The 19,391-nt window shown below is 44.5% G+C and overlaps 1 protein-coding gene across 1 annotated transcript in view; it reads right to left on the reverse strand.

Moving 5' to 3' along the window:
- The window catches only part of LOC139475708 (uncharacterized), a 54,916-nt gene that overhangs the window by 3,034 nt on the left and 32,491 nt on the right, over window positions 1–19,391 (reverse strand). The window contains exons 17-34 of the mRNA XM_071258896.1: window positions 18,071–18,247; window positions 17,643–17,698; window positions 17,404–17,488; window positions 15,332–15,409; window positions 13,993–14,079; window positions 13,565–13,662; window positions 13,326–13,410; window positions 11,178–11,330; window positions 10,707–10,792; window positions 10,458–10,542; window positions 9,914–10,090; window positions 9,336–9,394; window positions 9,015–9,099; window positions 8,199–8,378; window positions 7,207–7,283; window positions 5,705–6,692; window positions 2,646–3,551; window positions 2,090–2,136 (exon numbers count right to left, since the gene is read on the reverse strand). Of these exons, the coding sequence (XP_071114997.1) occupies window positions 2,090–2,136; window positions 2,646–3,551; window positions 5,705–6,692; window positions 7,207–7,283; window positions 8,199–8,378; window positions 9,015–9,099; window positions 9,336–9,394; window positions 9,914–10,090; window positions 10,458–10,542; window positions 10,707–10,792; window positions 11,178–11,330; window positions 13,326–13,410; window positions 13,565–13,662; window positions 13,993–14,079; window positions 15,332–15,409; window positions 17,404–17,488; window positions 17,643–17,698; window positions 18,071–18,247 (3,509 nt within the window). The remainder of the gene's footprint in view (window positions 1–2,089; window positions 2,137–2,645; window positions 3,552–5,704; window positions 6,693–7,206; window positions 7,284–8,198; window positions 8,379–9,014; window positions 9,100–9,335; window positions 9,395–9,913; window positions 10,091–10,457; window positions 10,543–10,706; window positions 10,793–11,177; window positions 11,331–13,325; window positions 13,411–13,564; window positions 13,663–13,992; window positions 14,080–15,331; window positions 15,410–17,403; window positions 17,489–17,642; window positions 17,699–18,070; window positions 18,248–19,391) is intronic.

Consider the following 19,391-nt stretch of genomic DNA (forward strand, 5'->3'; position numbering starts at 1 on the left):
TATGTGTGTGTATGTGGAGTGTATGTGAGTGTATGTGGAGTGTATGTGGGGCTCATGTGGAGTGGATGTGGAGTGGATATGTGGAGAGGACGTGGAGTGGATGTGGAGAGGATATGTGGAGAGGATATGTGGAGTGGATGTGGAGTGGATGTGGAGTGGATATGTGGAGTGGATGTGTAGTGGATGTGAGAGGATATGTGGAGTGGATGTGGAATGGATATGTGGAGTGGATGTGTAGTGAATGTGAGAGGATATGTGGAGAGGATGTGGAATGGATATGTGGAGTGGATGTGTAGTGGATGTGGAGAGGATATGCGGTGTAGATATGTGGAGTGGATGTGGAGTGGATATGTGGAATGGATGTGTAGTGGATGTGGAGAGGATATGTGGAGTGGATGTGGAGTGGATATGTGGAGTGGATGTGGAGTGGATATGTGGAGTGGATGTGGAGAGGATGTGGAGTGAACGTGGAGTGGATGTGGAGTGGATGTGGAGTGAACATGGAGTGGATATGTGGAGAGAACCTAAAGTGGATGTGGAGAGGATGTGGAACGTATTTGAGTGAATAAGTGAGTGACTGAGTTGAGCTTTAATGCCACTTTTAACATTATTCTAGTTATATCACAACGTGTTAGCTTAATGTGGGAGGAAAGTCCGAAGTGATGCAGGTCTCTGACGTTTACCACTTCGGTGAAACCAGGAAGCACGGGTATAGTGCTGACAAACCTAGAAACATAAGCGAACCGGAATTCGAACCCACAATCATAGGTTTCTGGCGTACCTAAGGGACGCAACTCTGCAAAGCGAATCACGTCCCCTTAGACGACTGGGCCACCCGTGCCCCCGTAAGGTACTTGAAGTGGATGTGGAGTGGATGTTGAGTGGATGCTGAGTGGATTCTGATTGGATTTGGAGTGGGTGTGGAGTAGATGAGGGGTGGATGTGGAATGGATGTGGAGTGGATGCGGAGTGGATGAGGGGTGGATGTGGAATGGATGTGGAGTGGGTGTGGAGTAGATGAGGGGTGGGTGTGGAATAGATGAGGGGTGGATGTGGAATGGATGTGGAGTGGATACGGAGTGGATGAGGGGTGGATGTGGAACGTATTTGAAGTGTATATGGAGTGTATGTGGAGTGGATGTGTGGAGTGCATGCGGAAGGTATGTGAAGAGAATCTGAAGAGTATGTGAAAAGTATGCGAAGAGGATGTGAAGAGTATGTGGAGTGCATATGGGTGAACATCTTGGGCCTGGTTTACATAGACAGGTGATTACCCCATGTGATGATGTATATGTGTATATGTTAATAAAGAGGGGTATGTCATGAGATGTAGGTGCATGTGGGTATACATCTTGGGCCTGGTTTACATAGACAGGTGATTACCCCATGTGATGATGTATATGTGTATATGTTAATAAAGAGGGGTATGTCATGAGATGTAGGTGCATGTGGGTATACATCTTGGGCCTGGTTTACATAGACAGGTGATTACCCCATGTGATGATGTATATGTGTATATGTTAATAAAGAGGGGTATGTCATGAGATGTAGGTGCATGTGGGTATACATCTTGGGCCTGGTTTACATCGACAGGTGATTACCCCATGTGATGATGTATATGTGTATATGTTAATAAAGAGGGGTATGTCATGAGATGTAGGTGCATGTGGGTATACTTCTTGGGCCTGGTTTACATAGACAGGTGATTACCCCATGTGATGATGTATATGTGTATATGTTAATAAAGAGGGGTATGTCATGAGATGTAGGTGCATGTGGGTACATCTTGGGCCTGGTTTACATAGACAGGTGATTACCCCATGTGATGATGTATATGTGTATATGTTAATTAAGAGGGGTATACCATGAGATGTAGATACACGTGGGTACATCCGAGAGATGGTGTTTTCAGTAATGTTCATAGAGCATTGTCATGTCAGCTTTTTGCTCACAATTCGTGACAGAGATTCGTAGTTTGTAGGCTTGTCTCTACTAACCTGTTCTCAAGTCACATATTTCTACTTATAGAGTAAATGCTACAACGGCTATATACCAATCCGACACCACATAACTGCATGATCATACTTACTCCGGGAGTGCATGGGTCTTGCGGTAGATAGCCAGGGGATCTGTTATCTACAGAAATACTAATCATGAAACTATATTGCGAATAAAAGTACAGAGAGCTAACAAGGAAATAAGAATCATCCCATCCGTTACTACATTACAGTATTTCTGCGTGTTTAAACAGCCATGTGTATATGTAGCGGCCATGAAAGTCCAAATGCCGTAACGAGAGTCAAACCACAGACCTTCTGACACGCTGCCGGACGCCTTTTCCACATAACCAAAGAGGTCACGTATGTTACGAGGTAAGATGTAAGCATGCCATCTCTGCTACAGAGCCGTTCAGTTGGGTACTGTTCTAATGTGATATGAACGTGGTCAGACACACGTTGGTCGCCAATGTAGCGGCTATGTAGTCGGACGTCTTGTCCACGTCTTGGCCAAACATGTTAACCCTGTCAGCAAGCCGAAAAGGTAAATATTTCTCACTCTACGCCCGGAAACACGTGCATGCGTTTTAGTAGAATGTTTGATTTTGATCTTTTTTGTTCAGATAATCAATATGCATTTCCTGTTACCTGAGCCCGAGTCTGCATCAGTGTCATAACTTGCGCCCTTTCTTGAGCCTGTGCCTGAGCCTGACGCTGAACCAAAGCCTGAACGTGACCCAGATGTAGACCCTGAGCTTGATCCTGAACTAGAACCTGAGCCAGACCCTGAACTTGATCCTGAGCCAGACCCCGAGCTAGACCCTGAACTTGATCCTGAGCCAGACCATGAGCTTGATCCTGAGCCAGTCCATGAGCTTGATCCTGAGCCAGACCCTGAACTTGATCCTGAGCCAGACCCCGAGCCAGACCCTGAACTTGATCCTGAGCCAGACCATGAGCTTGATCCTGAACTAGACCCCGAGCCAGACCCTGAACTTGACCCTGAGCCAGACCCTGAACTTGACCCTGAGCCAGACCCTGAGCTTGATCCTGAGCCAGATCCCGGGCCAGACCCTGAAATTGATCCTGTGCCAGACCATGAGCTTGATACTGAGCTTGATCCTGAACTAGACCCTGAGCCAGACCCAGAACTTGATCCTGAACTTGATCCTGAGCTTGATCCTGAGCCAGACCCCGAGCCAGACCCTGAGCTTGATCCTGAACCCGATCCTGAACTAGACCCTGAGCCAGACCCTGAACTTGATCCTGAGCCAGACCCTGAACTTGATCCTGAGCTTGATCCTGAGCCAGACCCAGAACTTGATCCTGAGCCAGACCCTGAGCTTGATCCTGAGCCAGATCCTGAACTTGATCCTGAGCTTGATCCTGAGCTTGATCCTGAGCTAGACCCTGAACTTGATCCTGAGCCAGATGCTGAACTTGATCCTGAACCCGATCCTGAACTTGATCCTGAGCCAGACCCTGAGCCAGAACCCGAAGTTGACCCTGAGCTGGAACTGGAGCTGGAACCTGAGCCTGAGCCTGAGCCTGAGCCTTTGGAGGAGAAGTTGCATGAATTACGATAAGTATAATCCTGGACATATGTTAAAGGGACCATGTTTAACTATGAACTAAGTATATAATCCAGGAACATGTCAGCTATTACACACACACACACACACACACACAGACAGACACACACACAGACAGACAGACACACACACACACACACACACACACACACACACATATAAATATCTCCCTTCAAATCAAATGATACTATGTCTATTACAAAGGAAAATCGGTTCTTCGAGTTTGCAATAGACTCAGTGAAAAAAAGGCAAAGCAAACATCTTCATTTAACGGGGCTTACACCAAATTGTAGACAAATCACAATGTAGCCCATATGTCTGCCCTAGACCTGTGTTACCGCCTGACATCGTCTTTGCCTAACAATCTACCCTACATTGACAGAACCCGGATATTGTGATGGTTAAAAATAATCAGTCTGGCAGTATGAGGCCTTGTGTTGTCTTGCTGAAATTCAAAAGTTGGCCCAACTCTCTGTGCCATCTGTCGAATCACTGGATCAGAATTTCATCAATACTGTTTGACATGCATGCATCCAACTACATGAGGGCGGTCTGTAAATAATGAAGTCTGGATCAGACGATCCAGTAGTTGGCTTCATGACCATCGATCTACCCAACTTGGATACGGCGAAATGCATTAACCTCTCCAGCGTCTTTCTGAAGACAAGTTCTAAGCCGGGTCTCAAAGGGGGACATTCATTATTTCAGCGACACAGAAATCTGCATATGCCTCGTTTGTGATATGAAGGTCACAAGACTCTCATCAGCGCGTCTCAAAACGCGCAGTCGTCCCTCTACACAGTGGAGGTTATATCGAAATGCATGTGAGCACTGTCCATGGTGTCTGGCACTGTGATTAGCTGTTGGACAAATTCATCTCAATGGACGGCGGCATTAAAGACCAGCTTCTTTCAAGCGGTTCCTGTCAGTGGCGTTGGATACCCTGGTAGTGGCGTTACATAGCCTAGTAGTGGCGCATAGCCTGGTAGTGGCGGTTAATACCCTGATAGTGACGTTGCATAACCTGATAGTGGGGTTGGATACCCTAGTATTGGCGTTGCATAGCCTGGTAGTGGCGTTGGATACCCTGGTAGTGGCGTTGCATAGCCTGATAGTGGCGCTGAATACCCTGGTAGTGGCGTTGCATAGCCTGGTAGTGGCGTTGGATACCCTGGTAGAGGCGTTGCATAGCCTGGTAGTGGCGTTGGATACCCTGGTAGTGGCGTTGCATAGCCTGGTAGTGGCGTTGGATACCCTGCTAGTGGCGTTGCATAGCCTGATAGTGGCGCTGGATACCCTGGTAGTGGCGTTGGATACCCTGGTAGATGCGTTGCATAGCCTGGTAGTGGCATTGGATACCCAGGTAGTGGCGTTGCATAGCCTGACAGTGACGTTGGGTACCCTGGTAGATGCGTTGCATAGCCTGGTAGAGGCGTTGGATACCCTGGTAGTGGCGTTGCATAGCCTGATAGTGGCGCTGAATACCCTGGTAGTGGCGTTGCATAGCCTGGTAGTGGCGTTGGATACCCTGGTAGTGGCGTTGCATAGCCTGGTAGTGGCGTTGGATACCCTGCTAGTGGCGTTGCATAGCCTGATAGTGGCGCTGGATACCCTGGTAGTGACGTTGCATAGCCTGGTAGTGGCGTTGGATACCCTGGTAGATGCGTTGCATAGCCTGGTAGTGGCATTGGATACCCAGGTAGTGGCGTTGCATAGCCTGACAGTGGCGTTGGGTACCCTGGTAGATGCGTTGCATAGCCTGGTAGTGGCGTTGGATACCCTGGTAGTGGCGTTGCATAGCCTGGTAGTGGCGTTGGATACCCTGCTAGTGGCGTTGCATAGCCTGATAGTGGCGCTGGATACCCTGGTAGTGGCGTTGCATAGCCTGGTAGTGGCGTTGGATACCCTGGTAGATGCGTTGCATAGCCTGGTAGTGGCATTGGATACCCAGGTAGTGGCGTTGCATAGCCTGACAGTGGCGTTGGGTACCCTGGTAGATGCGTTGCATAGCCTGGTAGTGGCGTTGGATACCCTGGTAGTGGCGTTGCATAGCCTGGTAGTGGCGTTGGATACCCTGCTAGTGGCGTTGCATAGCCTGATAGTGGCGCTGGATACCCTGGTAGTGGCGTTGGATACCCTGGTAGTGGCGTTGCATAGCCTGGTAGTGGCATTGGATACCCAGGTAGTGGCGTTGCATAGCCTGACAGTGGCGTTGGGTACCCTGGTAGATGCGTTGCATAGCCTGGTAGTGGCGTTGGATACCCTGGTAGTGGCGTTGCATAGCCTGATAGTGGCGCTGAATACCCTGGTAGTGGCGTTGCATAGCCTGGTAGTGGCGTTGGATACCCTGGTAGATGCGTTGCATAGCCTGGTAGTGGCATTGGATACCCAGGTAGTGGCGTTGCATAGCCTGACAGTGGCGTTGGGTACCCTGGTAGATGCGTTGCATAGCCTGGTAGTGGCGTTGGATACCCTGGTAGTGGCGTTGCATAGCCTGGTAGTGGCGTTGGATACCCTGGTAGTGGCGTTGCATAGCCTGATAGTGGCGCTGGATACCCTGGTAGTGGCGTTGCATAGCCTGGTAGTGGCGTTGGATACCCTGGTAGATGCGTTGCATAGCCTGGTAGTGGCATTGGATACCCAGGTAGTGGCGTTGCATAGCCTGACAGTGGCGTTGGGTACCCTGGTAGATGCGTTGCATAGCCTGGTAGTGGCGTTGGATACCCTGGTAGTGGCGTTGCATAGCCTGGTAGTGGCGTTGGATACCCTGGTAGTGGCGTTGCATAGCCTGATAGTGGCGCTGGATACCCTGGTAGTGGCGTTGCATAGCCTGGTAGTGGCGTTGGATACCCTGGTAGATGCGGTGCATAGCCTGGTAGTGGCATTGGATACCCTGGTAGTGGCGTTGCATAGCCTGACAGTGGCGTTGGATACCCTGGTAGATGCGTTGCATAGCCTGGTAGTGGCGTTGGATACCCAGGTAGTGGCGTTGCATAGCCTGACAGTGGCGTTGGGTACCCTGGTAGAGGCGTTGCATAGCCTCGTAGTGGCGTTGGATATCCCGGTAGTGGCGTTGCATATCCCGGTAGTGGCGTTGCATAGCCTCATAATGGCGTTGCATAAACTAGTAGTGGCGTTGCATAGCCTGACAGTGGCGTTGTATAGCCTGATAGTGGAGTTGGATAACCAGGTATTGCTGACAGGCCTGAACAGCTGATTTTGGAAGCAGACTTGGTCTTGTCTCTCAGAGACACGAGTCGTATTATTGATCATGTTCAGGCGTTGTGCTCCTCATTCCCCCGCGACCGCATTGGAGCACGCCTGAAGTTTGCTATCAAGTATGGAATCACAGACTAAGGAAACTGTCCGTCAACTGCTCCTATTTCTGATCACTCCCAACAGTCTGCCACCCCAGGTTCATTTTCAAACAGGTAGAGTGTTGTGTGTGTTTGTGTTGTGACCACGTTCCGGTCTATGGTCCTTTATCATGTGCTGTAAGCTCTGTGTAAGTCGGGTATCATTCATGAGAGTTTTATTCACCTATGTTTGGAAGCAGTGTTTGGTGCTTAGAATGCTTACGGCTATTTTATATCCTAAGCCAGTGCTATAATCCTTACTCTTACGAAGTTGTCAGTCGGCATGTCATCACTTGAATTGTGTGATGTGACACATGTAAACTGGTTCCTACTGGCAACTAAAATACTCACGGAATTGAAAAAAACCTGTTTTTTCGATCTCAGATTTTAAATAAATGCATTTAACATACAAAATATATAAATATTCAAACAACTCAATTAGTACTAATTTGGCCTTTGCACAAATACAGCGTATCAAAGGTTTTTATGTCTTTTTACACGTAAAAGTGTTTAAAAATATGAACAAAACAGACTATTGTGAAACAGAGCATAACCAGGTGTTATAATTAGTAGATCAAGGTGAATGTCCATGACCTATGACACCTTGACGACAGGTGAAAACAGGTGCTTGAAACCCACGTGCATGTGATTTTTCAGTAGTTAGTGATTTGTGAGTGGCATTGTGGGATAGTGAATCATCGTCAAAATATCAGAACGTAAAAGTAACATTTTCCCTTCTCAAACAACAACTTACATTATTATTATGTACATAAACATAGCTGTTATTTTTATTGTTGTTTTGATAACTTTTTTTCCAGGCTTATTTGCATAATGCCTATAGCCTGTTTCTGCCATGTTAATTTGGACTTAGTTTTATTTTTGAATGTTGAAAGTGCCTACAAATTACCTCCTGTAAAGTACATTTTGTTTTGAGCACTGAGATAAAACTATCGAATCCAGACTAGTACTTTTCCAGTTGTTTTGTTATTTCGTATGTACATGTACGTAATGCTTTGTGTCGATTATCAAATCCAGCAAAACATTTTTTTTTCATTTCCATGAGTACTTTAGGATGCCACCCCGAGAGATATTCTATACGTATCCCCAGTAATGTCACTGCAACAACTACACAAGGTAATGTTATCCCATTCCATCACCAAAAACCTACATATACTCCCCTGGTATTGGGGTTCATATACACACATGAGATTGGGGTTGACAGACACATCCAGCATTAATGTTGATATACATACCTTGTGTGGGCTGTAATCTGTTACCCCAACAACATACTCCTGGTTCGTCACCTGGACCCCTGAGACAGAATGAGTCACTTGGACACAGACGGACCCTGGGGTAACATCTGAACTCCGTCAGCCTAGGGGTGAGAACAGGCTTACCCACTGGGCATTGTCGGGACGGGGGTGGCGAGGAGTCTGGAATAGTCATGACAGTGGAGATTACAATGGACTCGGCATTACAATACAAGTAAAGTTAACTGTCGTCTTTATCCCATGGAACAACAAGAAAGGTGTTTGCAGCAGGTGGAGCCCCATCTCCATTTTCCGGAATGTCCCCAAATTGCCCCCCCCCCCTCCCTCAGAATCATGTTCACGAACCATGAGCAATTCCGGCATCATAACATTACGTCAAGTTTGGAAACACACCTTTGATACAAGACAAACAGAGGCCCCAGGGCCATAACCATCTTTATAAGAAAGTAATATGCAGTTACGGTTAGTGACCATGAATATTTATTTCAGCCAATAACATATTTGGTCTATGGAACTATCCTGGTTGACATGAAGAAGATGCTCACGAAACCGATTGGTTAAATTGCCTATTTCGTTTCTTTCTTTATATATATATATAACCACCCAGATTTGTTAGGTGGTTGTAGTATACATTCATACAACATTCTTTCGTTTCTGCGCGTATTTGTTAAACATAAACCTAATGTTGAAATCTGGTATGTTACGTGGAAGGCTGTGAATAGTGAAAACAACGTTTGACTCATTCCTTATTAAAGTTGCAAAGTTCCATGCGTCCCCGACATGTGGAATATACCGTACCAACACATGTTGGCGTTGTCCTCCCACAAGGCACCGCGTTGCAATACGCTACGAGACGACATTCGCCGGCTGTGCAGTTAATATTCTGAAGAAAGAAGAGAATGTATGCGGAATGGAACCTGGAAGGTCTCTGGCCCTGGATGCACACATTATGAATATTAGCATTTAAGTGATGATTTATAATAGCAACATTTACAAGGAATATTAAGACGTTTACACTTTTACGCTTTTCAAACTTAATGGAAGAGTACGTAACATGCGGTATGCATTATGGATGTCAAGCTTGGACACAGCACATAGAAGAACGGAAGTGCAACTCACGGCAGGTGTGCACGGGTACGTTGTTGGGGGTGGGGGTGTAGGTATAGCTGGCTGCGGACCTACATAATAAGAAGAAAGAGTTAGTTATCCTCAGTAGCCAGGGGCAAATGTGGGAAATATGTGATTGTGTTACCTTGCCATTGTCTGATTATACTAAACAGATTAGTATCAAGAGGAAAATGCATTAGTTCATTCTATGAAATATATAATGATAGATTACATTTTTACAATACAAATAAATATCGCACATAGTGACAGCCTTTTTATATTTGTTGAAATTGTTCCTTTTGTACAACATATCAATGGTCAGTGATCACAGGAACACCTGTTAGAAGAGTTTACTGATACCTGTTAAAAGAACAAACTGATAGCTGTTAGAAGAAAACACCGTTACCCAATGGAGTGAGCGGATGAGTGTGGCTTTCGCCGATTTAGTAATATTCCGGCAATATCAGGGCGGGGGACACCAGAAATGGACGTCATATATTCTACTCATGTCGGGAATCGAACCTGGGCCCTCGGCGTGGCGATGGATCAAACTACCCCGATACCAGTGAGAAGAACATTCTAAGAGATACCTGGACCAGAACCAAAACAGCATACAGCATATCTATCCGCGGGATGAATAACGCAGTAAGTATTCCCGGGACATCTTCTCCCTCCGCGGCCACAATACAGCTGCTTTAAGTCTGCGCCAAGTACAGGTGTACCCACGGGACAGACGTCAGGTGGAGGTGGAAGTGGTGGGTCTCGGTCTATGAGATGAGAAACTGACATGAATTGAAAACATTCAAGAATGTATTTGTGCATGGGGCTGTGAGAATGTGTATGTGTTTGTGCTTGTGCGAAGTAGGTACGAAAGTGGATATTTCTTGATCCGTTAATTGTGTTGGCGAAAGGCAATAAGAGGAATGCTATCATTTCAAACACCTTTGTCTTGTAAACCAAATAATGTAACATTAAAGACAGTTGATTGTCAACTTGCTTATTGCTTCATTGCGACGTTTCGGGACAGACACCAGCACCTTTATCAGGCAGGTCCATGAGTCTGTTCTGTCGTCATTGATTTCAATAACCTCTAAATGCAAACGATTACATGGTAGTGTCAGTGCCAGTACCTACCAATGCATGTGGGGACGGCGGGGCAGCCAGGTCGTCTACAGTCCTCGACAAGTTGACAGACACCCCTTGTGCAGTTGACATTCAACTGGACACCATAAAAAAGATTTGTGGATAGATTATTAGAGTAACGTCATATCTATTGTTCTGTATGTTACAAGTGTTTTGCAAATGCCAAACAACACCACAAAGAGGATGTAAGTAAAATAATATTAATTTGAGAAAGTATGGTATAAACGTTGTAGAACTCACACCAGGTGTGCAAGGGTCCAGTGGGACGGAGGTTGCGGGACGAACGGAACCTGCGGGACGAACGGGACCTGCGGGACGAACGGGACCTGCGGGACGAACGGAACCTGCGGGACCTGCTGCATACAGAGAATGAGTCGAATTCTAACCATCGCGGTGTGCCATGTGCACCAATAAAAACAATGTGGAATGATTGGCCTTCACGTCTGATTGTCCCAGCACCTACCAGGAACTGACACCATGTATGTCTACCTCAATCCTTTTCTAAGCCGATCATATATGGTAAATCTTTACGTCTGTGTCATTCAATGTCATACTTATCATATTCAATCAAGCACCTGAAAGGTACACACCAGCAACAATTTCATCATTCATAATCAAGGAATTGGTTTAAGAGAACGATCACGTTAAACATAGTTATGGTGCCAAACAATCTCATTCAGAAACAATGATTGAGACACAATGGATAAACACCTGGTGGTCTGTTTCCTGACAATAGGACACAACAGACAGCGCCTTTATAACACTCGGTATTGAAGGGGCAATCTTTGCAAGGGAATTCTTTGAGCTTTTCATTCAACGCTGGTTTTCCCACTGGACACTCAACTGACGGTGGCGGAGAGGGATCTGCAAAAGGAGAATCAATGACAACGACTAATACATAGTGTACATCGATGACCACAGTCAAAACTCTTGTATCGGTACGCCTCCACAGCATCACCTTCGAGCTACAGTCCTCCTATATGGACATATTTGGACATCGCCCATCAACTGGTCTTATGAAACATAAACTGTATTCAGCTTGGCTTCCTAATTATGTCTATAACTGTAACTATAAAAAGAAAGGTTAATCATTTCCGGTTTGTGAATAAGCACATCCATCATATGTCCGCTCCATAATATGTCTGCCCCACCATGTGTCTGATCCATCAAGCGTCCAGTGACCTTATTATGTAGTTATTGGAACTTTCCATTAAATGATTTCAACACTACTTTGTGAAACATTCCCTTTGCAGAGACACTTAAAAATCAGAAAGTGCCTGCAGTATAATAGAGTTTGAAGCGTGTTGTGTAGATGTGCAAATGATGTGCAAATGAAATACTAGTACATGGACGGTCTTGAAGAAAGTGGTTTAGTCGAACTCCTATTCCGAATAATAAAGTTATCTTCAAACGACGATAATGATAGGCATGAACAAGTATGGTCAGAATGGAACAGCCCGGTGTCCATTATCCCCCGAAACAGATTCCAATGGGCGTAAAAGTGAGTGAAGTGAGTGAGTGAGTGAGTGAGTTGGGTTAAACGCCGCTTTTAACAGTATTCTAGTTATATCGCGGCGTGTCTGCTTAATGTGGGAGGAAAGCCCGAAGTGATGCAGGTCTCAGACATTTACCACTTCTGTGAAACCCGCGAGCACGGGTATGGTGCTGACAAACCTAGAAACATAATCGGGGCGAACCGGGATTCGAATCCACAATCATAGGTTTCTGGCGTACCCAAGGTACGCAACTCTGCACAGCAAATTGCGGCGCCTTAGACGACTGGGCCACCCGTGTCCCCCTATATCAGCAAGAATTATATGAATGGAGCGCTGAAAACCAGTGATGACACCAAACACATGTCGCTGCACACATCAAACGCCACACACATGTGGTGTTACAGGCGTTTTCATATCATGATGCCAATATTGTCCTTATGCAGATAACAACACAGGTCTGGTGCGATAGAGACCCCACCCTAGATATCTTGTACATTGACTTCTGACAAGTTCCGATCATGAACACTGGCATAACGTCTGTTGTGACACTGAGTTACTTTCAAGAATTCAGATCATGAAGTAAAGTACATCCCAATGTAGATGAATGAAAGCAATACAACCCTTTTCATAATCATTAGACAGCTCTGCTAAAAGCAGATTATTCGATTCCGGCAATGTCATAAGAATATGTTTATGAATCAGTATACTATAGTAATGATACCAGGTGTTCACGAAGTGGTGAGCACATCCTGTCCCGGCGGCGGTACCCGTCACAAACACACGCAGAGACAAATTAATTGTTCAGCTAAAATATGGGAACCGATTGTACAGGTTAAAATAGGGAATTTCAACATAAACCCTTAACAACTTTTGAAATCGTCTAAGAAAGTAGACGATGAAGGCCCGAAATGCTGGGATATTGTTCGATATAAAGAAAGGGAAAGTTGACTATTTGAAATTTGAAAATCATGGAGAGTCTTGTCATACAGTCCCGTAGAGAGTCACCCTGAATCCTTCTGCAAAAATCTAAATATGAAACAGATGATTCGGTGTCGGTGGTATTTCTTGCTCAATGTGAGTAATCTTTGAAATGGAATTGACTATTTGACCATCAAAGAACGATATCAGATCATCGATGTAGCTGCTGCTTAATTTAAGCGTCAAATTCCATTATGTATTATAAGTATGAGATTATGAATTGAGTGGTCAATTGTGTGGAAATCCTTGAAAACAATTTATACACGATTAATGACTGTCTCCTGATCAACAACCGAGCAAAACAATGTTTTACAAAGACATATATTTTCAAAAATGTGGGGATTATTCAATGTCTGACAACGAATATAAAGGAATTATACCATACCAACACACGTTGGGTGCGCAAAACACGGCCATCTTTCACAATTGGCCACCAGTCGACATTCGCCTTTCGTACAGTTCACATTGACCTGTGTACAAAGGAAGTGTTATGTGTGAATATCTGCTGATTGAAGGAAAACATGATTAATAAAGCAGTCTCAAAATATTAGATATGCTTATCATAGACGTCATCAAAGATGGTATTCTTGGGTATTAATGTGCGACAAGTACATGTGTACTTACACCAGGTTCACAGGGACCCACAGGTCCTGGTGCTGATGTTGGTGCTGATGTTGACACTGGTATTGGAACTGTTGTTTGAGCTGGTGGAGAAAATGAAACTCAATACAGTTCTTCTGAATGCATTTTGTGTGTCATAAATGTCCCCTGAAATTAACTCAGACAGTTAATGGGAGTATTGATAAACCAGAATGGAATCGACAGTTTCACTGGGCCTATACTATAATTATGATATCTGTAGCTGCTGTCTAAATGTTACTATAGCTGTTACAAGAAAACATTGATACCCAATATTCCAGCAATACCACGGAGGGGGACACAAGAAATGGGCGTCACACATTGTACCCTTGTTGGGAATCGAACTCGGGTCCACGGTGTGACGGCGTAACCAACCGCCCCGATACCAGTTAGAAGAACATTCTAAGAAATACCTGGACCAGAACCAAAACAGCATACAGCATATCTATCCGCGGGATGAATAACGCAGTAAGTATTCCCGGGACATCTTCTCCCTCCGCGGCCACAATACAGCTGCTTTAAGTCTGCGCCAAGTACAGGTGTACCCACGGGACAGACGTCAGGTGGAGGTGGAAGTGGTGGGTCTCGGTCTATGAGATGAGAAACTGACATGAATTGAAAACATTCAAGAATGTATTTGTGCATGGGGCTGTGAGAATGTGTATGTGTTTGTGCTTGTGCGAAGTAGGTACGAAAGTGGATATTTCTTGATCCGTTAATTGTGTTGGCGAAAGGCAATAAGAGGAATGCTATCATTTCAAACACCTTTGTCTTGTAAACCAAATAATGTAACATTAAAGACAGTTGATTGTCAACTTGCTTATTGCTTCATTGCGACGTTTCGGGACAGACACCAGCACCTTTATCAGGCAGGTCCATGAGTCTGTTCTGTCGTCATTGATTTCAATAACCTCTAAATGCAAACGATTACATGGTAGTGTCAGTGCCAGTACCTACCAATGCATGTGGGGACGGCGGGGCAGCCAGGTCGTCTACAGTCCTCGACAAGTTGACAGACACCCCTTGTGCAGTTGACATTCAACTGGACACCATAAAAAAGATTTGTGGATAGATTATTAGAGTAACGTCATATCTATTGTTCTGTATGTTACAAGTGTTTTGCAAATGCCAAACAACACCACAAAGAGGATGTAAGTAAAATAATATTAATTTGAGAAAGTATGGTATAAACGTTGTAGAACTCACACCAGGTGTGCAAGGGTCCAGTGGGACGGAGGTTGCGGGACGAACGGAACCTGCGGGACGAACGGGACCTGCGGGACGAACGGGACCTGCGGGACGAACGGAACCTGCGGGACCTGCTGCATACAGAGAATGAGTCGAATTCTAACCATCGCGGTGTGCCATGTGCACCAATAAAAACAATGTGGAATGATTGGCCTTCACGTCTGATTGTCCCAGCACCTACCAGGAACTGACACCATGTATGTCTACCTCAATCCTTTTCTAAGCCGATCATATATGGTAAATCTTTACGTCTGTGTCATTCAATGTCATACTTATCATATTCAATCAAGCACCTGAAAGGTACACACCAGCAACAATTTCATCATTCATAATCAAGGAATTGGTTTAAGAGAACGATCACGTTAAACATAGTTATGGTGCCAAACAATCTCATTCAGAAACAATGATTGAGACACAATGGATAAACACCTGGTGGTCTGTTTCCTGACAATAGGACACAACAGACAGCGCCTTTATAACACTCGGTATTGAAGGGGCAATCTTTGCAAGGGAATTCTTTGAGCTTTTCATTCAACGCTGGTTTTCCCACTGGACACTCAACTGACGGTGGCGGAGAGGGATCTGCAAAAGGAGAATCAATGACAACGACTAATACATAGTGTACATCGATGACCACAGTCAAAACTCTTGTATCGGACGCCTCCACAGCATCACCTTCGAGCTACAGTCCTCCTATATGGACATATTTGGACATCGCCCATCAACTGGTCTTATGAAACATAAACTGCATTCAGCTTGGCTTCCTAATTATGTCTATAACTGTAACTATAAAAAGAAAGGTTAATCATTTCCGGTTTGTGAATAAGCACATCCATCATATGTCCGCTCCATAATATGTCTGCCCCACCATGTGTCTGATCCATCAAGCGTCCAGTGACCTTATTATGTAGTTATTGGAACTTTCCATTAAATGATTTCAACACTACTTTGTGAAACATTCCCTTTGCAGAGACACTTAAAAATCAGAAAGTGCCTGCAGTATAATAGAGTTTGAAGCGTGTTGTGTAGATGTGCAAATGATGTGCAAATGAAATACTAGTACATGGACGGTCTTGAAGAAAGTGGTTTAGTCGAACTCCTATTCCGAATAATAAAGTTATCTTCAAACGACGATAATGATAGGCATGAACAAGTATGGTCAGAATGGAACAGCCCGGTGTCCATTATCCCCCGAAACAGATTCCAATGGGCGTAAAAGTGAGTGAAGTGAGTGAGTGAGTGAGTGAGTTGGGTTAAACGCCGCTTTTAACAGTATTCTAGTTATATCGCGGCGTGTCTGCTTAATGTGGGAGGAAAGCCCGAAGTGATGCAGGTCTCAGACATTTACCACTTCTGTGAAACCCGCGAGCACGGGTATGGTGCTGACAAACCTAGAAACATAATCGGGGCGAACCGGGATTCGAATCCACAATCATAGGTTTCTGGCGTACCCAAGGTACGCAACTCTGCACAGCAAATTGCGGCGCCTTAGACGACTGGGCCACCCGTGTCCCCCTATATCAGCAAGAATTATATGAATGGAGCGCTGAAAACCAGTGATGACACCAAACACATGTCGCTGCACACATCAAACGCCACACACATGTGGTGTTACAGGCGTTTTCATATCATGATGCCAATATTGTCCTTATGCAGATAACAACACAGGTCTGGTGCGATAGAGACCCCACCCTAGATATCTTGTACATTGGCTTCTGACAAGTTCCGATCATGAACACTGGCATAACGTCTGTTGTGACACTGAGTTACTTTCAAGAATTCAGATCATGAAGTAAAGTACATCCCAATGTAGATGAATGAAAGCAATACAACCCTTTTCATAATCATTAGACAGCTCTGCTAAAAGCAGATTATTCGATTCCGGCAATGTCATAAGAATATGTTTATGAATCAGTATACTATAGTAATGATACCAGGTGTTCACGAAGTGGTGAGCACATCCTGTCCCGGCGGCGGTACCCGTCACAAACACACGCAGAGACAAATTAATTGTTCAGCTAAAATATGGGAACCGATTGTACAGGTTAAAATAGGGAATTTCAACATAAACCCTTAACAACTTTTGAAATCGTCTAAGAAAGTAGACGATGAAGGCTCGAAATGCTGGGATATTGTTCGATATAAAGAAAGGGAAAGTTGACTATTTGAAATTTGAAAATCATGGAGAGTCTTGTCATACAGTCCCGTAGAGAGTCACCCTGAATCCTTCTGCAAAAATCTAAATATGAAACAGATGATTCGGTGTCGGTGGTATTTCTTGCTCAATGTGAGTAATCTTTGAAATGGAATTGACTATTTGACCATCAAAGAACGATATCAGATCATCGATGTAGCTGCTGCTTAATTTAAGCGTCAAATTCCATTATGTATTATAAGTATGAGATTATGAATTGAGTGGTCAATTGTGTGGAAATCCTTGAAAACAATTTATACACGATTAATGACTGTCTCCTGATCAACAACCGAGCAAAACAATGTTTTACAAAGACATATATTTTCAAAAATGTGGGGATTATTCAATGTCTGACAACGAATATAAAGGAATTATACCATACCAACACACGTTGGGTGCGCAAAACACGGCCATCTTTCACAATTGGCCACCAGTCGACATTCGCCTTTCGTACAGTTCACATTGACCTGTGTACAAAGGAAGTGTTATGTGTGAATATCTGCTGATTGAAGGAAAACATGATTAATAAAGCAGTCTCAAAATATTAGATATGCTTATCATAGACGTCATCAAAGATGGTATTCTTGGGTATTAATGTGCGACAAGTACATGTGTACTTACACCAGGTTCACAGGGACCCACAGGTCCTGGTGCTGATGTTGGTGCTGATGTTGACACTGGTATTGGAACTGTTGTTTGAGCTGGTGGAGAAAATGAAACTCAATACAGTTCTTCTGAATGCATTTTGTGTGTCATAAATGTCCCCTGAAATTAACTCAGACAGTTAATGGGAGTATTGATAAACCAGAATGGAATCGACAGTTTCACTGGGCCTATACTATAATTATGATATCTGTAGCTGCTGTCTAAATGTTACTATAGCTGTTACAAGAAAACATTGATACCCAATATTCCAGCAATACCACGGAGGGGGACACAAGAAATGGGCGTCACACATTGTACCCTTGTTGGGAATCGAACTCGGGTCCACGGTGTGACGGCGTAACCAACCGCCCCGATACCAGTTAGAAGAACATTCTAAGAAATACCTGGACCAGAACCAAAACAGCATACAGCATATCTATCCGCGGGATGAATAACGCAGTAAGTATTCCCGGGACATCTTCTCCCTCCGCGGCCACAATACAGCTGCTTTAAGTCTGCGCCAAGTACAGGTGTACCCACGGGACAGACGTCAGGTGGAGGTGGAAGTGGTGGGTCTCGGTCTATGAGATGAGAAACTGACATGAATTGAAAACATTTAAGAATCTGTTTGTACAGAAGAACTCTGATGCTGTGGTTTTGTGTATGTGTTTGTGCTTGTGCAAAGTGGGTACGAAAGTGGATATTTAAAACACATGTATCGGAAGCCTCCCCAGCATCACCTCCTATATGGACCTAATTGGACATCGCCAATCAACTGGTCTTATGAAACATAAACTATATTCAGCTTGGCTTCCTTCTTAGGCCTATAACTGTAACTATATTCAGCTTGGCTTCCTTCTTAGGTCTATAACTGTAACTATATTCAGCTTGGCTTCCTTCTTAGGTCTATAACTGTAACTATATTCAGCTTGGTTTCCTTCTTAGGTCTATAACTGTAACTATATTCAGCTTGGCTTCCTTCTTAGGTCTATAACTGTAACTATATTCAGCTTGGCTTCCTTATTAGGCCTAAAATTGTAACTATTAGAAGAAAGGCTCATGTTCGTTAATTCCGGTTTGTGAATAAGCATAACCAACATTTGTCGGCTCCATCATGTGTCTGCTCTGATTATCATGTGTCTGATCGGATCCATCATGTGTCTGATCGGATCCATCATGTGTCTGATTGGATCCATCACGTGTCTGATCGGATCCATCATGTGTCTGTTCTGATCCATCATGTGTCTGATCTTATCATGTGTCTGATCTGATCCATCATGTGTCTGATTTGATTACCACGTGTTTTCTCCATCCTGTGTCTGATCTGATCCATCATGTGTCTGCTCCATCTTGTGTCTGATCGGATCGTCATGTGTCTGATGTGATCCATCATGTGTCTGATCGGATCCATCATGTGTCTGATCGGATCCATCATGTGTCTGTTCTGATCCATCATGTGTCTGATCTTATCATGTGTCTGATCTGATCCATCATGTGTCTGATCTGATCATCCTGTGTCTGATATGATCCATCATGTGTGTGATCTGCTCCATCATGTGTCTGCTCCACCCTGTGTCTGATCTGATGACAATGTATCTGATCTGATCCATCGTTTGTCTGATCTGATCAATCCTGTGTCTGATCTGATCATCATGTATCTGATCGGATCCATCATGTGTCTGATCTGATTTCCATGTGTCTTCTCCATCATGAATCTGATCTGAT

Source organism: Haliotis cracherodii, unplaced genomic scaffold (assembly GCF_022045235.1).
Source record: "Haliotis cracherodii isolate W230 unplaced genomic scaffold, xgHalCrac1.p SCAF_3, whole genome shotgun sequence".
NCBI lineage: Eukaryota > Metazoa > Mollusca > Gastropoda > Lepetellida > Haliotidae > Haliotis > Haliotis cracherodii.